The 23,705-nt window shown below is 42.0% G+C and overlaps 1 protein-coding gene across 1 annotated transcript; it reads left to right on the top strand.

The window, feature by feature from the left end:
* The first annotated feature begins 1,427 nt into the window (after window positions 1–1,427).
* Window positions 1,428–23,705, top strand: LOC136052833 (interferon alpha/beta receptor 2-like). Its single transcript, XM_065743238.1, has 18 exons — window positions 1,428–1,513; window positions 2,759–2,912; window positions 4,074–4,170; window positions 7,790–7,834; window positions 8,177–8,306; window positions 8,485–8,648; window positions 8,807–8,979; window positions 9,638–9,800; window positions 10,200–10,318; window positions 11,044–11,715; window positions 12,431–12,486; window positions 13,469–13,611; window positions 14,516–14,639; window positions 15,451–15,617; window positions 17,457–17,623; window positions 19,190–19,340; window positions 20,735–20,892; window positions 22,535–23,705. Exons 3-18 carry the CDS (start codon window positions 4,110–4,112, stop codon window positions 22,745–22,747), a joined length of 2,706 nt encoding a protein of 901 aa, XP_065599310.1. The 5' UTR covers window positions 1,428–1,513; window positions 2,759–2,912; window positions 4,074–4,109; the 3' UTR covers window positions 22,748–23,705.

The following is a 23,705-nucleotide window of genomic DNA, read 5'->3' as shown; positions in this document are numbered from 1 at the left end:
GATGAAGGCTAGTGAGAAGTATGAAAAAATATCTTTAAAGCATATTTATGGGTTGTGGTTTGAACTATATTTATAGTTTAAAGAATTATAAACTATATTTATAGCCAAAAGAAGATGAGAGACAAGGAATGGTCAGAAAAAAAAAAAAAAGAAAAAAAAAAAGGAAAAGGGAATCAATAGAGGAAAAAAAGGGCAGATGAAATTCAGAGTCTTCAGCACGAAGTGCTCAGAAACCAAGAGACCCACTCGGTAAGTTCATGTCACATGCAGGAAACAGCAGCTGGTTCAGGAAGCTTCTGCAAAGAAAGACGGAAATTAGAAAGAAGGTTCACTACAGATAGTGCTGATAAAGCAGTTAACAAACAAACAAAAAAATAGAAAATCATAGAATTATAGAATGGCTTGGGTTGGAAGGGACTCCAAGGATCATCAAGTTCCAACCCCTCTGCCACAAGCAGGGCCACCAACCTCCAGTCTGGTACTGGGCCAGGTTGACCAGGGCCCCATCCAGCCTGGTCTTGAACACCTCCAGGGATGGGGCATCTGCAGCTAGGCTACTGTTGGCCTTCTGAGCTGCAAGCATGCACTGCTGGCTCATGTTCAGTTTTTCATCCACCAGGACCTCAGGTCCTTCTCTACAGGGCTACTGTCAAGAATTTCTTCTTCTAGTCTGTATATGTGTCTGGTGTTACTCCGCCCCAAGTGCAAAACCTTGCACTTCAGTATGCTCAACCTCATTAGGTTCACATGGGCCCATTTTTCGAGTTTATCAAGGTCCCTCTGGATGGCATCCCGTCCTGTCACATGTAAAACAGCCTTAAAAAAAAATCTGTGCTACGCATAAGTAAGACAAGAAAATAACAATTGAGAGTTATAAGACCTTCATGTTTTCAGAGGTAGGATCTGAATGAACTACCCAAAAAGACTGCTAAGATTCCTATTGTCCTTTAGTTTTCTTTCCTGAGGCTGCTTCCAGGTAACCTTCTACCTCTCAGTCAGTTTGGAACTGGAATTTTTCAGTTTTGAATACTTGGACAATGCCAAGAACTCTTCAAAATTGGAAGCTCAAAACCAAGTAATTATGCCATATACTACGCTTGTCCTATGAGACAAATTCACGTGGGCAGGCCTGTCCCCCACCAGCTCAGGCTACCCAGGGCCCCATCCAACCTGGCCATGAGCACCTCCAGGGATGGAGCACACCTCACCCACCCCCGCCCCAAATCGGGGAGCCAACCCGCCTGAGGGGCGGGGTGCCGGTCAGCAGCAGCGGGCAGCCCAGCCGCCCAGGCAGCAGCGTCACGCCGTCCGTCCCGCCCCCGAGGCGTAGCGCTCCGGCGGGGAGGGCCCGGCCGCTCTCGCTACGCTGAGGCTGAGGCTCCTTCTCTGCCATTTCTCCTTCCGCGCCGCTGCGGAGCGCTTCGCCGGCGGCCGTGGCCGAGCTCGGCGAGGAGCTGCGGGTTGGCCGCCGGGCGCGATTGCCGTAGACCGTAAGGATGGAGTCTGGTACGAGGTACGGCCGCTCAGAGCCCCGCTAGGGACCGGGGCCGGGACCGGGGCCGGGGCGGCTGGCTGCGGTCGGAGCCGCGCCGTTGCGGGGAAGGGAGGCCCTCGATAGCGCGAGCAGCGCGTGTGGTGTGACGTGCCAGCCCCGCCTCGGGGAGCGGTGTCCGCGGAGCGCGCTGAGTGCTGCCGCGGGGGGAGGCGTTCCTGGAAACGCCGCTTCTTTCTGTTTGTTTTCTGTTGGTCGGGAGCCGCATCCCCAGCAGCGCGTTTTTTTGAGGGGGAGGAGAAATCCGAACAGCACGGTGTCGGGCTCCACTCCCTTCCCCTGACACAGCTCCATGCCGTTCCCTCGGGCCCTGTCGCTGTCACACAGAGCAGAGCTCAGCGCTGCCCCTCCGCTCCCTGTGAGAGCTGCAGCCGCCATCAGGCCTCCCCTCAGCTGCTCTGCTCTGCGCTCAGCACACCGAGGGGCTGCAGCAGCTCTTAGCCCCTCCAGACCTCTCACCATCTCTGCAGCCCTCCCTTGGATGCTCTGTAATAGTTTTGTGTGTCCTTTTTGTACTGAAGTGCCCAAAACTGCACACGCTACTTGAGTTGAAGCCACACCTGTGCCGTGTAGAGTATAGAATCATTAAGGCTGGAAAAGACCTCTAAGATGACCTAGTCCATCCATCAGCCCATCCCCACCATGCCCTGAGTGCCACATCCACATGTCTCTTGAGCTTCTCCAGGGACAGTGACTCCACCACCTCCTTGTGCAGCCTGTGCCACTGCCTCACTGCTTTCGCTGAGAACGAATGCTTCCTAATATCTAACCTGAGCCTCCCGTGGTGCAACTTGAGACCGTTTCCTCTCATGGTGGGCCAACCCCACCTCACCATGACCTCCTCACAGGTGATTGTAGAGTGTTATGAGGGCTCCCTCTGAGCCTCTTCTTCTCAAGACTGAACAGTTACCTCTCTTGTGTGATTTCTGTAGTAAAGTTGGTTAGTATATCATACTGCCTGTGTAGAGTTATAACAGTCCTTTGCTGACTTCTGTGCGTGAGAAGTCTCCTCCATGTCTGTCTGCTCCTCTTAGTATTCAAGTACGTAGGTTTCTATAAATAAGTATACAGTCTGATGTTTCAAAGAATATGTCATTTTTTCTAATTCCATGGCATGAAGCATTTCTGAAATAAAAGCCAGTGACTTTCAAAGCTTCAGAAACTGATATCATTAATATTACTTTATTTTACCTTGATTGGAAGCAGTCAGTCCAAAACAGCCTGGCCTGAACTCAAGTTAAAGATGGGTTGCCACTGCAAATGAGGTGGAAGTGTGACGCTGAGTTTGGAAAGTGCTGGAGACTTCAAACAGTACCTGGGAGCACCCAACCCCGTTACTGTGTTGGTGCTGGCTGATGAGGTGAGTGGGGGATGGACTCATGGGTGTTTCTGTAGCTTCTCCCTCAGAATTGCTGAGGCTCTAAAGAGCGACAAAAGCTAGTAACAGTTCTAACAGAAATGGTTTTCCCTTTGAATTTCCACTGCTATAGATAAGTTTGTTAAGAATATATAGATTTAAGCAGCTATGCAGACTCAAAGAGCAGCCTATTTGGACACATTTTTCTTATGTATTCTAAGGTGCTGAACCTTAGAATATGTAAGAAATATTCAAGAATACGATGGTTATTCAGGACGGCATATACTGCAGGGGTCTATGGGGGACTAGTGCATAATACCTTTAAGTCACTGTGAAAGTAAAATTGTTTTCTGTGTGGCTTCAGGACAAAGCTGGTTAGCTTCTTGGAAGCAGAAGGATATTTTTCCTACTTCTGAAATCTGTAAGCTCGCTCTGAATGCGAAAATCAGGTTATTTTTTCTGCATTATTCACTAGTGCCAAAACTAAACAGACCTGCTAGATGTTGGCAGTTAGTTGCTTTCCAGATTGTTGATATCAGTGGCAAACTTTAAAGACGAGTTCAACTAGGTGATCTCTAGAGTCCCTGGTGATTCTGTGACTGTGTAGCTAGTAAATCGTACCTTTTTATCCATCACTTCTAATTTTGACTGTAAAGGAGGAAGAGAGCATTTTAAATCTCCAAAATATTCTCCTTGCTTCAATGAATGAATAAAACGAACTAAGCTAGAATGAAAAAGAACTTCATCTGTGGAAGAGTTTATTATTTTGTAATGATGTTGATCAGTTGCACAGATACAGGTTCTTAAAGCTTAACCAGTGACTTCCTGTAATCGCATTAAAGCTTTGAGTGGAGGAAGAATTGCACCTCAGATAGGTGAATTAAAAAAAGAAAAACAATACATCTTTTGAAATAGTGTGTTGGGTTTACAGTTCTGGAGGTGTTTATTTTATTTGAGATTGTAAGAGGAGGGGAGGGCAGAAAGGTCGATTAACTGTTCTAAGGAACACCACCAAGGATGATAGCAGTGACTGTTGCAGTGCCAATGCCTTTTCCTCAAATGCGTTGAAAGGGTTAAAATAATTCTTTGTACATGGACCTCATTTTACTATAGTCATTCACCAGCACTGTCTGCTGACTATGATTCTTTTTAATATATTTGCAGGTTCGGGAGCAAAATGTTTTTTTTGCAGTCAGGAGGATGTATTTCTTTATCATTGTGGAAACACTGATGGGTAGACCACTGCATTTTTATCAGCTTGGTAAGCTGCTTATACTTTGACACTGAAAGAGAGGTAATACTGCTGGCTTTTTGTTATGACTGCTCCTGAGTTACCGAATTAAGATACCGTGATGTTATTATGGAGTTCTCTCTAGAATAATTCATAGAAACAAATTTCTAGAGTATTATATTCTATATGTACCATTCTATAAATAAACTAGATTTTCCCATTAGAAAAATATTGCTTTGGAAGTGTGTACTCCTCTAAATATCCTGGGAGCTTTTATGGGCTGCATTGTTTTTCATGTCTTGTCCTTTTGGGTTTTTTTAAGGACTCCTTATAAGGTTTCTGAATTAGCAAGCACAACACAGTTTGTTGGCTGGGATGTGATGGGAGTGGGAAAGAGTTCTGATAATTATGTTTTCCTGTTTGTATCAACGTACTAAATGAGGGGGAGTTCCAACTACCATTGTTAATCATGTTTGTTAAAACAAGGTTACTGGAGCAACTTGAATTCTAAAGGAACTGGATTTGTTTTGAAAGGGGTGAGGTATTTAATAATCACTAATACAGAGAGAAAAGAAAAACATCCGTGTCAACAGGAATTCCTTCAGCTGACATGGGAAGCGTCTGGGATAAGGAAGAAAGGCAAACACCTGTTTGCATTTCCTAATCCAAAGAGTGTGCTCAGTGGAAGTGTGTCACTACTAGAGCCTGCGTACTGATGCTGTGTCCTCAGTGTGCTAAAGGCTGTGTGATTACAAATCTGAGTTTGTGTTCAGGTAATAAATAACAACCATTAAAGGATTGCTTTATTTTTCATACCCACAGGTTGTTTTTTACATATGGGCCGTTTGTTGCTAGATTGCAAGAAATGAATTGTTTTAGTTTTAATTGCACATCTCTAAGGGGATGTTTAATACTCGGTAATGACGTAGGAGAACAAATACTGAAGGAAGACATACTAGAGAGGATGTTTGTGGCTTGCATGGCAAAATTAGAGAGACCACTTTTCTCTCTTCTGGGAGTACACGGTTTTTACACAGGAAATTCAAGTGAGGTGGCTTAATCTCTTTGCATCTAATTTCAGAATGAATGCTGCCTGCAAACATAGGCATGGATCAAAAACTAACTGATGCATTAGAACAGGCATGCATGGAGCGTGGCCCATACAGTATAGCCTGCTGAATCATAGAATCACCAAGGTTTGAAAAGACCTACAAGTTATCCAGTGCAACCATCTGCCTCTCACCGCTAGTTCTCACTAAACCATGTTCTTCATCACAACGTCTAAGCGTTCCTTGAACACCTCCAGGGTCGGTGACTCCACCACCTCCCTTGACAGCTCATTCCAGTGCCTGAGTGCTCTCTCAGAGAAGTGTTTCCTAACATCCCATCTGAGTCTCCCCTGGCACAAGTTGAGGCCATTCTCTCTTGTCCTGTCACTAGTTATGCGAGAGAAGAGGCCGACCCCCAGCTTGCTACAGCCTCCCTTCTGTTAGTTGTAGAGAGTGATAAGGTCTCTCCTGAGCCTCCTCTTCTCCAGACTGAACAATCTCAGCTCCCTCAGCCACTCCTCGTAAGGCACGTGCTCCAGACCACTCACCAGCTTCGTTGCCCATCTCTGGACATGCTCCAGGGCCTCAATGTCTTTCTTAACACTGTGGGACCCAACACTGAACGCAGTACTTGAGGTGTGGCCTTGCCAGTGCTGAGTATAGAGGTTCAATTACTTCCCTACTCCTTCTCGCATCGCTCTTTTTGATACAAGCCAGGATGCCATTGGCAGAAGAAGGGGAGGGGTCGTGCAAGGCTGGAAGGTGGGATAGGACGTAGGTCTGGTAGCCACCCTCTGGTTGTGTAGGTTGTGCAGGCTGGATGGCTATGCTTCTGTCACTTCCCTCACCTTACCTATGCCTAACAATGTGTGGCCTGAGCTATGACCGAGGAAAAGGGAAAATGCCACCTTTGGCAAGAACACGGGGACTGTAGAACTTGATAATTAGTGTATAAACAGTCCCTTAGATTTTTGGGAACTGAAAATGAGGTCTTAAAAAAACAACTGAAGTTTCTCTGCTTTTCTGTAAAGTCACGTGTTTTTCATACCCCTGCTTATATTGTAATTTGCATACCTTGTAAGAGTTCACCCCCCTTGCTTACTGAGGCAAACCACATGTAAAAAGAGAAGAAAATCAGGGTGCTGGAGGACAGCTTTTAGAGCTCCCTTCACCCTTTGGACCCCATCCTGAGACAGACATGTCAATGAGATAGTTTGTATATCCTTTCCTTCCCTGATACATTCCCTGGAATTTGTATAACCTTACCCAACCTAATTTACCCTTACCTACCCTAAATTCTTGTACAGTATTTCACATAGTCCTAACTTTTATTTGTAGATTGCTGTAAGATTGCTTCATTTTTCATCAAATATGTCCCATTTTCTTTTGTCTTTTTGGGACACTTCTTTCTGTGACACAGCTTGTTGACACGTGAATTCTTTTATTTGTCATAGCGTGACACCTGGGAACCTCCATCTTGCACCAGAGTGCTACTTTGCTAGGTGCCATACAGATTTAAAGTTAAAAAAAAACATTCTGCATGCTACAGAAGTTAGCATTGTAGCCAGGATGAGGACACTAAAAGGATATGTTAAAGTATTAGTCATCGTAGCTCAAACAAAGTATCAGGGTAGTGATATTTTGGGAATATAGTGATATTTTGAGAATCTAGATTAGAGAAGGACTTCTTGCAGAGCTTGTACAAGAGGTTGTGGCAACCTGGAATGTCAGAGTCTACAAGATGACTGTGTTCAGAAGGTTGCTCAGGCGATAGGCCTGCTTGAGTGTTTTTATGTTTTAAAGGTGGTTTTAACCATGTCTTGTGACAGATGAAAAAATGTCACAGCATTTTCTGACTTTTTTTGTGGTTTTTATTTTCTTGTGCAGGCAGAAAACAGAATGACATAGAAAGAGAAGCACAGGGTAGTGTTATAGAAACAGGACACAAGCTTTGGTTTGGGAAGGAGTGGCCACTAAACTAGAGGGGGAGTTACATGAGTTTGGTGACTGAAAACAGACGTCTAGCACCAGAGTTGCATTTACAGCCTTGAGGATTCCCCACGTTGAGCAAAAGGCATCTGTCCTTTCAAAACTGAAGATGATTCAATGAAGTTCTTCATCTATTTGAGAAGGGTTATAAGATTCTGAATTAATGTGGTATTTAGTAGACAAATTGACCTTAAATTATTGTTTGAATCCTTAAAGACAGCATCTGATATGAACATCTTAAGTAGGTTTATTTGAACTGAGTCTTGAATCTCTTCTGGTGGAGGATCAACGGGAGCATGAACCACAGCTAGTTAAAAAAAACCCTGGCTCCTAGGAGCCATGAATTATTTGAATTAATGACAGTGGTTGGAGAAGGGGGCATCCTTTTCTCTGATGGAAGGAAGGAAGCAAACAGAGAAAAGCGGGCAGAGGAAGTTATGATACAGAGAACCCAGTAACATATAAAGTTAAGTCAAAGGACTGTGGAAACACTTCCACTGAGGGAATACTTAGTATTGCCTCTGACTGTTGTGATTAATATTGCCAATAGTAAACTAGTAATCAGATGTTGTAGACATGCAAATCCACTAATACATAGTTTAATTTTCCAGTGTTCATCAGCATTCTGTGTGCAGCTTGTTGCAGCAGCTTGCCTGGTAAGAGGCTTCTATTGTCTTTCAAATGCTTTTCGCTTTTCCTGATACCATTCGGAAGACTTGCACGTTCTCACCAAGCAGCATTTTACAACTGCATGCTGCTTGAGGGAAGAACTTAAATGAAATGCAGGAGGACAGTCCTTTGTGTTGTCGCTGTCCTGCTGAACTCGTTCTGTTTTATGGTTGCTTTATGTGGGGACTGATATTGGCCTTCTCTAATCAGGTTTATTGATTACAGTTGTTGCAATCTCAAATTTGTTTGTCGTTCATATTGATGACGATGACATTGATGGTGGGCTGTTGTGTGTTTTCTTCTTTTTTTCTTTTTCCTTCCCTTTCTAGAAGGGATTCCAAGAGGGCCACCTGTTTATCTACAGATGACATCTCACAACTTTCAGCACATTTTGTCCTGGCAGACACAAAGTGATCCAAGTGTTCCAACATACTATCGTGTACTGTACAGTAACCGCAGGCAAGTTTTACGTCATATGTGACACCATTTCCTTCTTTTTATGTTTATCAGTTCAAAATAATCAGCCTTGTTATTTTTGTTTCTTTCTTGTTTTACACTCCACAAAGATGCCTTCTCGTAACAGAGGATCCAAACAGATTATTTTAGATTTTTAGTCTCTCTTTATTTTGATTTTCAGCAACTGGAAGATTGCAAAACACTGTTCACGAATTGCACAGCCCTTCTGTAACCTGACAGATGATTTTGAAGTTGTGCATGATGAATATTTTACATTCGTTCAAAGCTTTGTAGGAACTGAAGTATTCAATTCCTCTTTACTTCGTTTTTCACCACTCCATAATAGTAAGTTCATTTTAGTTTTTATTCCAGGTAGGTGTAAATGTTCTGCTAGCTTTACAATAAGGCATTACAGACTATTTTTTTTTTCTTATTTAAACCAAAATAGTATAGGTGCTGAGTACATAGTGTATTTTTCTTCCATGTTTTCTTTTTTTCAACAGCATTCTTGGGACCACCAGAATTTAATATCAGTTCCTGTGTACGTTGCATAAACATCACCTTGAAGTTGCCATCCACTCATGTAAGAAAAAATGGAAAGCTGCTGTCTTTATTTGATCTTTATGACTACTTTGATTGTGAAATAACATTGAAAACACTTGATGGAGAACATAAGGTAAAGAACTTTTATTTCTATTTCTTTCTTTAGATAAGAAATGTAGAGCGCATAAAATGGCTCTTATGGTCAGCAGATTCACACAAGTGAAGAGAAAATACTTAGAAGGAAACTTAATCTTGACTTCCTTATATGGCAGAGTAGCAGGCTTAGAGAGGAATACTAGTTGTCCTGTATCCTTACTTGAAAGGGGGGAGGGGAAGGCTTAGCTATAACCCATAAGGAAATGTTGGAATAATGGGGGATGGCGTAGTGTATGCAAGCAAAACGCAGTTAGAGGCCATAGTCTCTGAATGTGTAAATTTGCTGTAGAAGCAGAGAAAATAACCCATTCTCTGTAACCAAAAGTAGTGAACTGAAATTGACACTTGTACAGACCTTAGGTTAAAAAAGGAGACATTAGCACTGGGGCTGGCACAGCGCTGGAATAAGTAGGCCAGTTGGAGAGCTGACTGCCTGCAGTCAAGTAAGCATCTTGACAACAATAACAGGAGATTAAGTAATTGTAACTTAGTAATAATAATAACAACTCAGGTAAAACACTGAGTTACTGTAGCAGGTTTTCCAGTTTCACATGCCACAGCTGTATTTCTTTGAAAGGCCACGTTCTCTCTTTTTAGGTGAATAGTTAACTTTAAAACACTCTCTTTCATGGCAGAGGTCACGCGAGAGATTCACTGAAGAACCTTTCAGTACAGTCATTGAGGAATTGTATCCGAATAGAAATTACTGTGTGTCTGTCATGGTCACCGCGTCTCTAAATAAAAATTCCATCCCATCAGCCTGGAAATGCATAATTACAGACTCTGTAGCTAAAAAAGGTAACTGTGCTGTGATGCAGACATTCTTTGCTGATTTGATTAGGTGCCAGTGTTTCCTTTGTGTGTAAGAAGATTTACAAGTCGATTCTAAAAATACTGTGGAAGTACCTCCAAGGTGATAAATGTTATGGGGATTCATAAGTGAAATATAAAAACTCATCCATTTGGGGGCTGCAGATCCCATGAACAATTCAAATCTGCACTAACTATATAAGTAGTTATCAACGATGATGCAATTTCTTTAATTTCTCAGTCTGACTTAAAATTTGTTCTTGTCTTGACCTGTAGGTGACCCTTCTATCCAAAACTGTTCTGAGATTCTGAGTAGCTGCTCTGAATGTGAAATATGAAATGTGATAATTGAAAACATCATTCATGCATTTTTTTTTTCACTTGCAGATTATCATGCCATTACAATTGCAGGTGCAATATGTTTTTCACTTATTTTAGCTGTCATCCTGAAGTGTATGCATGTAGGAGGTTATATTCTGCAGAAGAAATCTCTTCCAGATACCTTGGTATGTAATTTTCATATTTAACTTTCCTTGTTGGAAGCAGGAAGCTTGCCATATAACATTTCTAAGTGTATGTATTAGGTACAAGTAATATATGTAGTCCATGTAATGTTTAAATTTGCAGCTTGTTTGTATCAAAGGTAGTCTGTAGGCTGCTACATCACATACATGCTTGAACAAACTCTTTGTGGTGCATGGGAGCAGGCTGAATTCCACATCAGAGCACCACACATGAGAAAACGTTCTAGCCTTTGAAAATTACCTAGTAGATGTGAATCCTTCCTTCAGCACACCAATTTCTTGCAGTATATCTGAGCCAGGACAACTACACCAAAACTAAAACAAAAGGAACTATATAGCTGTGGAAGAAAACTCACTCGAGGAGGTTTGGGCAGACACAAAGTAAGCAGTACCTGTGTCACCTCCAAATGCTAAGCTGTTCTCAGTCAGCTCAGTCAGTTGTAGGGTTTTGCATCAGTCTGTAGTTAAGGCAGAGTACAGTCTGATGCTGTGTGCCTTGACTTGCAGAGAGGGCTGTCAGTTTTCAGGAGTGGAGAAGAGGGGAAAGTTCTAGGTGCCTTGACCTCTACAGAAAAGCTGACAGTGTGGCACAGAGAGAATCATGTTTGACAGCCTCATGGTTGGTGTTATTTCTTCAGACTTCTCTGTGTGAGTGTGCCACTTTGGCTTACAGTCTGTTGGTTTTTTGATTCACTTTGTTCTTTTAGGTATTCATGAAGACGTTCACCTACTTTCCTTGTACACTTGAATCTGAAGAAATAGCCTCTGTAGAGATCATTTATAAAGAGGTTAAAAAAAAGGCAGAAGGATCCACTGGGGCTGACAGCGATGACGATGACAGTGAAAGCGATGCCATGAGTGATCATGACTACGCAAGGCGTGATATCATACGTAGAGCACCTCAGTCCTCTGACACTTCACATGTGTTTGTGCAGCACTCTACAAGTAGTGCATGTGATGACAGTAGCAGCCAGATGAGTCAAAATCCAGATGATTTCCCAGAAGTCTTTGAAGAAAATGAGATGGATGCTGAAGAAGAAAAAAACACGAGTAGTGAGTTACTCACTCCTTTGTCTAAGGTAAACGGCACCTATTCTCTTAGGTCAAGGAGCAATGTTTGCTTTACCATAAACTTAAAATCTGTGCTTCTGGGAATCTCTGAAGAGACCACAGATAGTTCTGCAGCTCTCCTGTCTTCCCAAGAAGATGCTGTTGACTGGCAATGTGGACATGCTGTTGAATCGAATCTCCTTGACGACACAGAAAGTGTGCAGAAACCACATCAGCTTAACAGCTCTGATGTGTGGCAAAACTCATCTAGGTCCTCCAGTGAAAGTGACTCATCAGATTCAGATGTGGACCCAAAAAGCGAATACATAAGAAGATGAATAACTGAGAACCACTATTAATTCGTAGCATACAAATGGATATTGTCCAACTTCTTAGCTGTTTCTGGACTGAATATACAGATCTGATCTTTTTCTCATTTTTATGTTTCTTTAACATTCTGAAAGCATATGCCTAAGGACCGGAAATACACGAGAAGAACAGATGTGAGTGGCCAGCCTCTTAACCTGACCGCTTTTCAGTTTGAAAGGCTCTGCTACTGTTCTTTAGCTCTGTTGATGGGTTACTCTGAAACCTTTTTTGGTGGATGAATCACAGCCAGAAGGGTAGCACTGCATTCGAGTCAGTGAACTGATTTCTACATTTACATGGAGAAAGCTGATCAAATGAAATTGTGGAGGTGCAAGGAGGGGAGGTGAAAATGTTCAGAAATGAACACTCAAGAGTTCTTAGTGTGAATCAAGGCATTAAATGTATACCTTTTTAATACAATTTTATATATTTACGTACTACTTTTTAATGTTTATATGACATCTAAAAATTAATGGAGTGCGAAGTTGTACTTCCAACACTTGATAAAAAGAAACGTTTTCATACTTCTGTCTGTGGATCCTTACACGGTTCCTTCGTGCATTTCATCAGTTACATCGGTTAGCCTGCTAAGAATTGACTCCTTGTGGGGGGACGGCTCTTAGCTCTCACTTTGCCAGATAAGCAACTCTTCACTCTTTTTGCTGTTCCACTCAGCACTTCCCGCAGCAGTTTCTGGCTGCTGGTGAGTGTGGCACTCATTCTTTTGATTGGTAGGTCACAGGTAGCGACTGATGACATTTGCAGCCTTCTGTTCCGTGGTGTCTTCTACTGTCTAGTGTCCTTTTAGCACCGTGGCAGTCCAACAGACAGCCTTCTACTTCATCCAGTGATCTTTCTTGCTCACCCTCCGGATGAGCTTTCTTCACTGATGCATGCACAGTAGGAGAATGCCTATTAGAAGTAATTTATAGCTATCAAAATCATAACACTTGCTCACTTGGCACTCAGCCATTGTTTCTGAATGCCTGCTCGTCCTTGGATAGAGATAAGTTTGGCGACCTGTTTTTAATTATATGTACTGGGGTGTTGTAAAATAAGGAAGTTAGAGGGGAGTATCTCAATATCTACTTGTTGCATTCCAGTGTATTCATGGAGCGGGACAGTTTGGCTTTGTGTGGAGGCCCTGGCTCCTCGTGATGTTTGATAGCCTACTCACATCTCTTCATTGTTGTGTTTCATTCACTTGTTAAGGCAGAATAGCGTTACAACACACTTTCTAGTCCATAATGCAATGTCTAAAAGTATTACATTTTTGCAAGCAAGACTTATCCTCGTCATACAATTCAACAGCTATATTCCTGAAAATACACTACCAAAGTGTATTGTGCATTTACTTCTTCCAGTGAGAACTAAGCGGGTACAATTACGTGTCAGCTCGAATCTTGCCGAGTTAATTATTTGCAGATTTACACATCCAGCTTGGACTTTCCATACAGCAACAGCGAGGGAACGTCAGGCACGCTTGCGTTTCTTCTCGAGCGCTGAGAGGGAATTTCCCTCGGCACAGCGGTTCCGCCTTCCCCAGGCCGCCCCGCCCCGCCGGGGGCCGCGGCAGTGCGGAAGGGCGGCGGGGCGGCCCCGCTGCCGCGGCAGCGCCCGGCTCCGTGAGGCGGCGGCCGTCGGCAGTGGGGAGCCGCCATGGCAGCCGCCCTGAGGGCCGCCCTCTGGGGCTGCCTGCTGCTGTGCGGTGAGTGCGGCGCGCGGGAAAGCGCCTCAGCGGGGCGCTCGGAGGTGGCGTTCCCCGGGCCGGGCGCTGCGCTGCGACCCGGCCTGCGCCAAACTGGCAGCGCGTGCGGTGCAGGGCTCCGCGCCTGCGGGGTCGGAGCGGCGCTCGGGTGGGGCTCAGGTGTGCTGCGGCGTGGGGCGAAGTCTCTTCTCCTTCGCTTCGGTATCAGTGCTTTACAGTGGTTAAGTCGTAGCAGTTATGGACCGCGGTAGATGCTGTTCGAGGACTTCCTTGGCTTAATTCCTGTCTTGTTCTCATCCGTTGCGAAGAATACCAATTACTAACACATTTATCTGTATGGCATGCTTCGTAGATCTCATCTTCAAACCTGCTTCTCATTTGTCTCCCTTTTTCCAAAGGGCGACCATTAAGAAGGATGAACAAAGCACTTTAAATGTCAGTACTGGTGCAGATAGTGATGACATCTGTAGGGTTTCTGTTTCATTATTTTAGTCTCGTGCCCAGCTGTGTGCAGAGAGGCTCTTCCCTCAAGGCCAGGTTGGATGGGGCCTTGGGCAGCCTGAGCTGGTGCAGGGCAGCCCTGCCCATGACAGCGGGTTGGGGCTGAGTGGACTTTGAGCTCCTCTCCGACTCAAACCCTCTGGATCTATGGACTGTGGTCCCCATCAGAAAAAAAAAAAAAAATCATCTGCACATCCATGTTTTGCTGAGAAACAGATTATGTTGGTAATCTCAGTGAAACTTTGCACAGGCAGCTTGATGGGCAGCAAGTCATAAGCAGGAGCAGTCATTGCTCAGAAATGATGTTATCATGAAGGCAGTACTTACTGGAAGTCATTGATGCCAGCTGATTTGTCTTTGTTGTGCAATCTTGAGGTGAATGATAGGTATCTGGGGTTAATTAGTTGTTGGAATGCGGCCAGCACATACTGAAGTCTGTGTGAAAGAACTTTTGAAAGTCTGAGATTGGAAGGGAGGTCTGTGTTTACGGATGACTGAAAAGTTAGTGGAGGAACACACACTGAAGTGTTTGTTGTTGATTGCTCCCACAGTGTCTGGAATAGTGCCCAAGCCCCAAAACGTAAGGATAAATTCAGTAAATTTTTGGAGCATTTTACTGTGGGACCCACCTGGGGGTCACAAAGGCAATATAAGTTACACTGTCCAGTCCAAAAGGTAAGTCTGTCAGAGTTGGGGGGGGGGGGGGGTTCAGTGTTGTTTTTTTACGTACTTATTGATAGCTGTCTCAGAAATCCACAGCCATGCATGTTTGATTTCTTTTCATTTTTATAGGGAAATTGGTAGCTCTCCTTTTCAAGCTCTTGAGAGGCTTGTCTTCTGAGCTGAATAACAAGGCTGAGGTTTAGGTTTTTTCTGTGCATTCCATACCCAAGGCAGTTTCATATGTACTTTTTTTGCAACTGGAAACACATTTTGATGTTGGCTCTTATGAGCTGTGTGTGTTCTTCACTGCCTGCGTAGCCATCACCTGTTGTGATTGTGTTGAGCATTAGGGCTTTCTTTGCCCTCTCACCCCCAGCAGCATAATCTTTTATTAAATGGTTCCCAGTCAGCTCTCAGGCTGTTTCCCCAGCTCTCCCTTAGACTCATGTCTGAGGGATCCAGTGAAATCAGTTAGAGAGCAAAGACACACACAGAGGTATTGTCCAATATTTGCAGTCTGGTCTAATACCCACTGTCTGTTGAATTGCCTTTTTGTCACCACTGCCATCTATTTTCTGACTCATAATTTTAATCTCCAAGTCTGTCATGAATGTGTGTGTACATATGAAGTGCTTAATGTGTGTATACTCACTAGAAATAATCTAACTTGATCTACCTTTCCTTGTTCGTGATTCATAACTGGGTGTATTAAGAAGCAGGTATGCCCCTGTCCCAGTTCAGTGTCTTAGTGATACAGGAAAGATATTTTGTCCATTTTATAACTTACCCATCATTTACTTTGTTTCTTCCTTCTTCCATGTAGCGTTTTCCCTAAACAGAAGTTTAACAATGTGACAACCAACTTGAGCGTCACCCAGTGCGATGTCTCTTCTCTGTCTGTTTACGGAGCCTATGTGCTACGGGTCAGGGCGGAGCTGGAAGATGAGCACTCGGACTGGGCAGTCATCAGATTTAAGCCAATGGCTGACAGTAAGCCTTCCTCTCACCTGCCATCAAAACATTGCCTGCTGTTGATGCACCTATGCAGTTTGTCCCCAGAAGAAAAGCTGTAGAATAGAAAACCATTTTACGTCTAATTATGCTGATCTATAAAATGTTAGTTGTAAAGCTTTCATTTTTTGAAGAGAGAAGTTGCTCTCAGAAAACGCTGAAGATTCACTGTTTTGCCTAAATGATAATACTGGGACTGAAACCTCTGTGGGGGAGGCTTTATTTTATTCTATTTTTAAAAGGGAGTATTCACAGCAGAAGTTCAATTTTTAGTCTAGAAATAATCTTAATTGTGTAATACTGCCATTTTGTTAGTGAAGCTTTACAGCCCTTAGTGGGAGATACTGACTTATATGATTGTATACAGCAGAAATATTGATCATAGAGTCATTAAGGTTGGAGAAGACCTCTCAGATCACCTAGTCCAGCTGTAATTAAGAATTGTTCATATGACCATTGGAATGTAGGAGTGGTTTTTAACAATGAGAATCCTTCATTTCTTACATTCTTCCTCTGCTCATAAGCAAAATCAACTTATTTTAGATGGTGTAATCTATGTTACCCAAGACATTTTTTCCTAACAGCTCTCAATGGCAAATCTCAACTTTGAGAAATACTTCTGAAAATCCTTTCTTGCTTGGTCTTAATTTGCTTGAATTTCAGCATTCTCTTCCTCAGATTTCAGAGAATCTTACAGCCTTGTTTTTCTAAACATTTCTATAAGTTATCTCTCCAAAAGTGTAATGTTGATGTAATTTCATCTGCCTGGAACAGGAGTGCTGGAACACAGCATGATAAACAGAATACAACACTGCAAATTAATGTGGGTGTCCAGCCTTTTAGCTTGACTGGGTTGCACTGAGTGAACAGCAGTTGTCTTGGGCCAGAACACGTGGAGATTTTTGAAGTGGTCAAAGCTGATTATAGCAAGACATTGTGATAGGGGTACCTATTCTGCCTCCCTGTGTTGCTATTTTCTGGTGGTGTATATTTTACTTTATTCTAAATGAAATCCCATGCTTCGCTGTGGGAACAGCTTAAGAAAATGAGAGTAATGGAGACCTTTTTCATGTTACTTTTACAAGTTCAAAAATTAATGAGTGTTATGTGAATCTGTGGTTCAGAAAAGTGTTTTGTTTTAATTAAAAACATCTCTCTCCGTGCACAGTTATCTGTATATTCAGCTTTTCCTTTCCTAGATGCTTTACAGCGTGACTGTAGGCAGGTCAAATTTTATTATAGGCAGCTAAGGCAGAGCTCCTGCTGTTGGAATTAGAGGAGGCTTTAATGGAGAGCTGACTGCACACAATGCAGTTGACAGCTAAGCTACCCATGAAATCAGGTGGCAGCGCAAAAACATGATAAAGACAAGCCATTTTCAAACCACAAGAATACAGTATTTAACCTGAGGAGCTCAATCATCAAGACATGCAGAAGTAATTAAAATATTTCAGTTTGTCAAAACCATCACAGTGAAAGAAACATTGAAATGCTTCACTAGAAGGTCTCCTCAGAAAACACAGGTGCAGCTCAGGAGGATAAGTGAGTTGTAACCCATGGAAATAGTCCTTCCTCCCCAAGGGGTGCCCACAGCCAGAAAAAGAGAACTGAGTGAACTGAGTATATGATCTGCAAAAGCAAATCCCTTTGAAGAGCCTTTCTGTTAAGAAAGGGTTTACTCATGCCTAACTCAGGATGGAAAATTACTTTCTTCTAATCCAGAAAATGATTTAAAGCGTGAATTGTCCCAGGTTATGTAAAACTTCAGAATGAAAACAATATAAAGCTCAGTTCTGCTCTTTCATCTCTCCTGCACAGCGGTCATCGGGCCACCCAGTGTGAATGTGAAGTCTGAGTCGGGGACTCTGCACGTGGACTTCACAGGCCCTGTTGCTGACCGTGAGCAGGACAAGTGGTCTCTACAGCAATATTACGGCTCGTGGTTTTACCGAGTACTGTACAGGAAGAAAGACAGCGATAAAAAGGTAAATTCTGCCTCCAGACTGTTGTACTCCATGCCTTTGGTATAGGGTTTTCATGGTAAAATGATGTGCTTATATGAAGTATCAGCAAAGTAACAGTACTGGAATAAAAATATTCTGCAAAAGGGCAGATAATTGTGTAGCTAAACTGTAGCGCAGAGATGATTTGCTCCTTCTTTGGATAGAAATAACTGCTACATTATGAGACTTTGTTCCCTCTGGAAGTGATGCATTGGTTTGCAGTGTGGTCTTCCCACCAAGTCTGTGTATTTCACACAAGCAAAGGTAAACTTAGAGGCTGTGACATCAGTGTTATCTATGAATGTGGCAATAAGCTGACTTAGATTCAAATCTTGTGTCGTTCTAGTGTTTGTGCTCTTTGTGGAATGCTGAGCTTTCAGTAACACTGTGGCTGGGGCCTTCTGTTCCTGTGATCACCTTTTTCTCTCATCACTTTCTATTTGCCTGCTTTCTTTGGTGGACAGCCTTTTCCACAGGCAGATGTGTCACTCAGCTCAGAAAGCCTCTCCTTAGAGAATGCCTGGTGAAAGATCATAAATGATTTATTAATTATTTAGGGTCATACATTCCATTACAGGAAAAGAAGGAATGGCTTTACTGGAAGGGCTTTGTACATCACCACCATTTTAATCTCGTAGGAGTTCATTGAGTGTAATTAATGTGTGTTTGTTACTCTGCAAAACTCCTTGGCATTCAATTCCAGAAAATGAAGGGTCGTTGGTTCCCAAAGAGCATACTGTTTCTCAGTTCCCCAATTGCAAGAAACAAAGGCAGTTTTGCTTATGGGCCTCAAACTTAGGCCATTTAGCAGAGAAGGTGGGAACTTCAGTTTAGAATCTGTGCTTGTGACACCTCAGTGTTTGGCCCGAGAGAGTTCCCATAAAGATCAAAGAGGCAGAAGGGCAGTCTGTAATTTCACAGGGTCTTCTTCTTCTGAAGAGGAGGTTTGCTCAAAGTCTTAAAAACTTGCTAGAAATTCTTCTCAGCCCTAAGAGTCTATTATGTAATAAGCCAAGTCATAGGAGTTGCTATATTTTGCAGAGACCATACAAGTAGCTAAAGAAAGTAACTAATCATGCTTATAAAGAGCAAATTGCATCACTGCATACGTCTAATAGCTTCAACAATCCTTTTTATTTCTCTCTCTTTTAAATTTTGTCTGCATCTCCCAACCTACTGGCTCTGTCTGGAACTAAGTGATTCTTGTCTGTAACAGCATTCTCAGGTGATTTCATCTGGCATGGCAGTTCTTTCTCTCTGCAAGCATCCACTAATCATGTCTCTGTAGGGCTCTTTAGGCCACAGCTTTGGTAACGCAGCTAGAAGCAGACAAAGGCAGTGGTATAAGTGATCTCACACTCCAACCAGAGATGAAATCATCGAGAGTTACCAGTTATTTGACACTGGTAAGGCATTTCATTCTGCCTTTAAAAACCTGATTTAGTTGCTGCTGTAACTGCCAGGATTTGTGCTGCTTCCATTTTAATTACATTGTCCATTCACTGGACTCACGCTTTGCATTTATTTTGTATCCTTCTCTTTTATTAGGCAATTCACATAGATACTAAGCATAATTCTGAAATACTGTCTCAGTTGGAGCCATGGACGATATATTGTATTCAAGTGCAAGCGGTTATTCCTGAGTGGAACAAAACAGGAGAACTGAGTCAAGAGCTTTGTGAGCAGACCACCCACAACGGTAAGATCTGGAGCATCAGAATGACATAAACATGGTATTCAATTAGGAAATGTGAAAAGGATACAAAGTGAAAATCAGTGTAATGTGTAAACCTTCCAAAAATTGATGCATTGATTACTTTCATATTGTTTAGACACGTGCACCTTTGGAATTGAAGAGGTTAGAAACTCAATGAAAGCTGTGACCAGTATGGCTCTGATCGTAGTCACTTCACTGCAGAGAACTCTGCACTGCTCAGACCTTGAAAATAGGAGTTATCTGAAGCACATGCTCTTTAGTGATCACCATTGTGTTTCTGAATCCCTGTTACCATTAGCTGTACTTGCTATACAAAAGTTTCTGTTCCATGTAACTGAGAAAGGATTTGGACTCCAAATTGCAGTCTGTCCATTTGTGATGCTGTTGCCAATGTCTGCCGTGAGGCCACAGCTTTTTTCTGTGTAAAGAAAAAAACAGTTTGGTTTTCATTTTTAAGACAGTTAGGCACCAAAAACACTCTCATTTCCAGCCGTGCCACATTAGCTGCTGCCCGTGAAGTCCAACGATCACATGTTGGACCCTGCCATCTCAGCAGGGAGCTTTAGGTGAAAAGATCAGTTAAAAGAACACTACACAATGTCTTTTTCATAGACATAATGTGTACTTCAGGTAACTTACACCCTCAGGTACTCATAGAAAACCAGAGGCAGAGAGAGACAAGCAAATGAGGAGAGGAAGCCATCTTTTGGAAGCTAACCTGTTCCTCATGACTTTCCTCTTAAAAGATTCCTAGATATTTTTCCTATCTGTATATATTTATATATATTCCTATCTGTATATATATTGAATTGCAGATGGGTTTAGGTGATGGTGTTTCTTGTTAATCTGTGGCTAGAACAGCACTTAGCAACCGTGATGTAAAATATTTTCAGTATTGCATTGCTATATCTTCATTCCCATCACCTGTTGTGAAATCCCCACACATGACACAGATTTTCTCAGTCTCAGTATTTTGGAAGGTTACAGACTTTTGTCCTTTGCCTTTATTTCGCTGCCATTGTTACACATGTCCTTAAGAGAAAAAACAAAACCCTATACTCAGGCAGCATCACGTGTCAACTCCTACACCCCAGAAACACCAAAAGAAGTTTACAAGAGCTTACGTTTTACATAGAGTCCTGTGGATGATTACATTCATCTTTGGCTTAGTGTTGCATGCAGAATTGCGTAGCAGTATAACTGTAAATTTCTGAATCAAATAGTTTTTATATTCACTTTATTGAGAACCTTCTCAGCCTATTAAGACTGAAAATGTTGGAGCATATATATAATTCCATTGGGAATGTGATAATTTGAAGAGTGTGTATAGAATTCATAATTGCAGTTTTCATATATTTTTCTTTGTCTCTTTGCAGGTGTAACTCCTGTGTGGATAGTTGTGACTGTTCTGCTAGGATCAATGCTGGCTGTTGTTATATCCGTTCCTGTTTGTTTCTTTTCCTTTTGGTATCTGTACCAATTCACCAAGCATGTTTTCTGCCCTTCATATATTTTCCCACAGCACTTGAAAGAGGTATGTTCCCTCCCTAACACGATTAAAATCAGCCTTTTCAGTAGAATTATCTGCTTCTCAAAGCTTCTCTGCAGCCAGACATTTTCATTCTATTTTGCATTCTCCCTTCACTCCTGGTTGTTGGCCATCTGGGGGGCTTGTAGATGATAAAGAGGAGCTCTGGTTATAGGTAGATGCTCTGAAGAACCATTCTGTTATCTGCTTATGTGTATCTCTCATATTTGGTATTGCTTGCTCTTCTGCCATACATGAACTAAAGACAATTTGCTCAACTAAATGTAAGTGATAAAGCTGTGAACTTTGGTTGGAAAAGCTGGCAAAGGAAGGTACTTTTCAGCAGGAGCATGGTGGTGGAAATTGGATCGTTTAATGTTTAGTTTCAGACAGTGCAAGGTTATAAATTTTGCATTAATTTTACCTCATTCTCTTCATCGAGTTCTGCATAGATATAAGTACAGTGTTGACATCAGTCTTCGTTTTGAAGAATACTGGTGTACAATAAACTTTAAAATACTGTAATTCTGAATTGCTCTGCAACAGAGTAGTCCAAAGTACTTAAAAGTTGGACAATTTAAAATTTTGGTGTAGACCTCTATTCCTAAAGCAATTACACAGTTTGTAATATGAAGCTTTCTATGGCTTAGAAACAGAATGTTGTCTAGCATTTTGAAGTTAGAGAATAGCAGGTGTTAACCCGCAGTTCCTCTTTTAAAACAGTGGGCAGCTGAGATCTGTCTCCACTATCTCATTTTACACTTCAGATTGTACACCTGTTCTGAAATGGTTCTTACACAAATATACTAAAACTCAACTTAAGCAAAGAATTTAGTGAATCTGAAGACTCAGGATAAAATAAGAGCAAGGATTGTTAGCCATTGCTTCTGGGGAATAGCACTGACCTTGTTACCCATGCAGCAACTTTAAATTGATTATGCTATATCGGAATCTATTCTAAGGAACAAAATTATGCAAAATGTGATATGTGCTAAAGTTGCTAACTTATACTGCTCTAAATTTCCTGCAGTTTCTCTTCATCCTCCCATTTTGCCTCCTTCAGGATTTAATACTCTAAAGCTTTGCAGCTGACTTAGTAGCCACTTAATAGTTGTACTGTAAGTTAAGCACATGTTCAGCACACAGCATTTGCTGAACCTGCAGCTCAGCTACTGGGAAGATACAGCTGAGTAGGTCTCCCTCCCTAACCTTTACCCAATAGTTATGTTTTATGTTGACATTTAAAACAGCACTTTTCAATATATCAAGCTAACACCTCTCTGAGATGGTTCTGATGATCTCTTGAACTATTCTACAAATTTCTCTGTGGACTCCTTCACCTACAGCCAAGTTATTGTAGTTTTTCTTCCCCCCAAAAAAACCTAGAAGGTTGTTTGTTTGTTTAAAATTATATATATATATAAGTTTATGTTCTATAGAAGTTGCTTGCCCTGGGGTTTGTTCTTACAAGTAAAGGCAATTCTGGTTTGCAAGGGGGAAAGAGGTTACTCTGTTGTCAGCACTCTAAAGGACTTGTAAGGGCTGAGAAAGCCTGCTTGTGTGTGGAAAACAATAAAAAACGTATTTCTAAGCAAACAGGATGGGATGGCTGGTGCAGCTTACCTCTCTTTTCCTCTTTCCTTCACAGTTTTTGAGCAAGCCTCCTAGTGGTTCGCAGTTTTTTTCTGCAGTTCCACAAGAAGAGCATCATTTTCATGACAGGCTCACTGTCATTTCAGAAGAACCTAAAAGCCAAAGTGATGAGGCTGTGGAAGAGACCAGCAAAACCACAGAGCACCCTCAGGACTCTGAACAGGAAGTTTCTGATGCAGAAATACTACCAACTTTGGAAAGGGACTAAACACTCCTCAGACTTCAGTCAAGTTGAAAGAAAAGCAAAGGTTGTTAAGTTTCTCTTATTGCTATCTTAGGGAAATTCATACTTGAAACTCTGAGCACAGACTTCTGACGTTGTTTTCTAAAGTCCAAGACACTTGATGATGGCTGTGGAATTAATTGATAGTAATTTTTTGCCACTGTTTTTAGTGGCTTGCTGACAAGTTGTAGCAATACTCAGCCTATATTATGCCAATAATTTAAAAAGCAAATATCAGAAACATGATACTAGCTAATTTAACTTGGATGAACTATTTATTGCAAAAGCTAGTCACAATGGCATGCTGTATAAGATTTTTACAGGAAGATTACATTTTGCAAAGAAAGAGCTGACCAGACTTATTTTTATAATGAGAAATTATGTATATTTAGATACCCAGAAAAATGAAATCTTTCTATTGTTTTTGTTGTTTTTTTTTTAACCTGGTGCAAAACTGTGGAGTAATTCACAGCAAGGTATCATAATAAACCAAAGATGAATATTCAGTGTGATTTGCATTGCAAGGTCTTATTCTTATTTCCTTACTGAGGATAAGAGGAACATAGCAGTACACTGCCACGCAGTCATCTGTGTTCAGATGTTGCTCTGTCCCCTGAGCTTCTGACCTGCAGTGTCTATGACTTACTGAAGTTTGCCTACCTCATCCACAGTCAAGCCTATGGAAAACTTTACAGTTAAAGTGAGATTTACAAGTTCATTATCTTTATCTACTGATACTTATTCTCAATTTTAAGAAGGATAAAAATTAAAACCAGTTGTTTGTGACGTGCTACATAGTGCTATGTCACATTTTTAGACCTGCTCATTTGTGCCAAGGTTATGTCCACACCACTATGGCAGCAGCATCGAGCGTGACCTTTGCACTGTGCTGAAACCCTTTGAGTGATGCAGTTTTTTTTGTGTATGTATTATTGCATTAAAT

This window comes from Cyrtonyx montezumae, unplaced genomic scaffold (genome assembly GCF_038088225.1).
Source record: "Cyrtonyx montezumae isolate F1298 unplaced genomic scaffold, pur_monq_1.0 scaffold_3, whole genome shotgun sequence".
NCBI lineage: Eukaryota > Metazoa > Chordata > Aves > Galliformes > Odontophoridae > Cyrtonyx > Cyrtonyx montezumae.
Note: the sequence above shows the minus strand (reverse complement) of the source record. Positions and strands in the feature narration are given on the sequence as shown.

Bases quoted from the DNA above. Each gene is read 5' to 3' on its own strand.
- LOC136052833 (XM_065743238.1), top strand. From the start codon at position 4,110: ATGTATTTCTTTATCATTGTGGAAACACTGATGGGTAGACCACTGCAT. The intron at 9,801-10,199 runs GTAACTGTGCTG...TTTCACTTGCAG, and splicing joins AGACTCTGTAGCTAAAAAAG to ATTATCATGCCATTACAATT. The intron at 11,716-12,430 runs AGAAGATGAATA...TGTTCCACTCAG, and splicing joins ACCCAAAAAGCGAATACATA to CACTTCCCGCAGCAGTTTCT.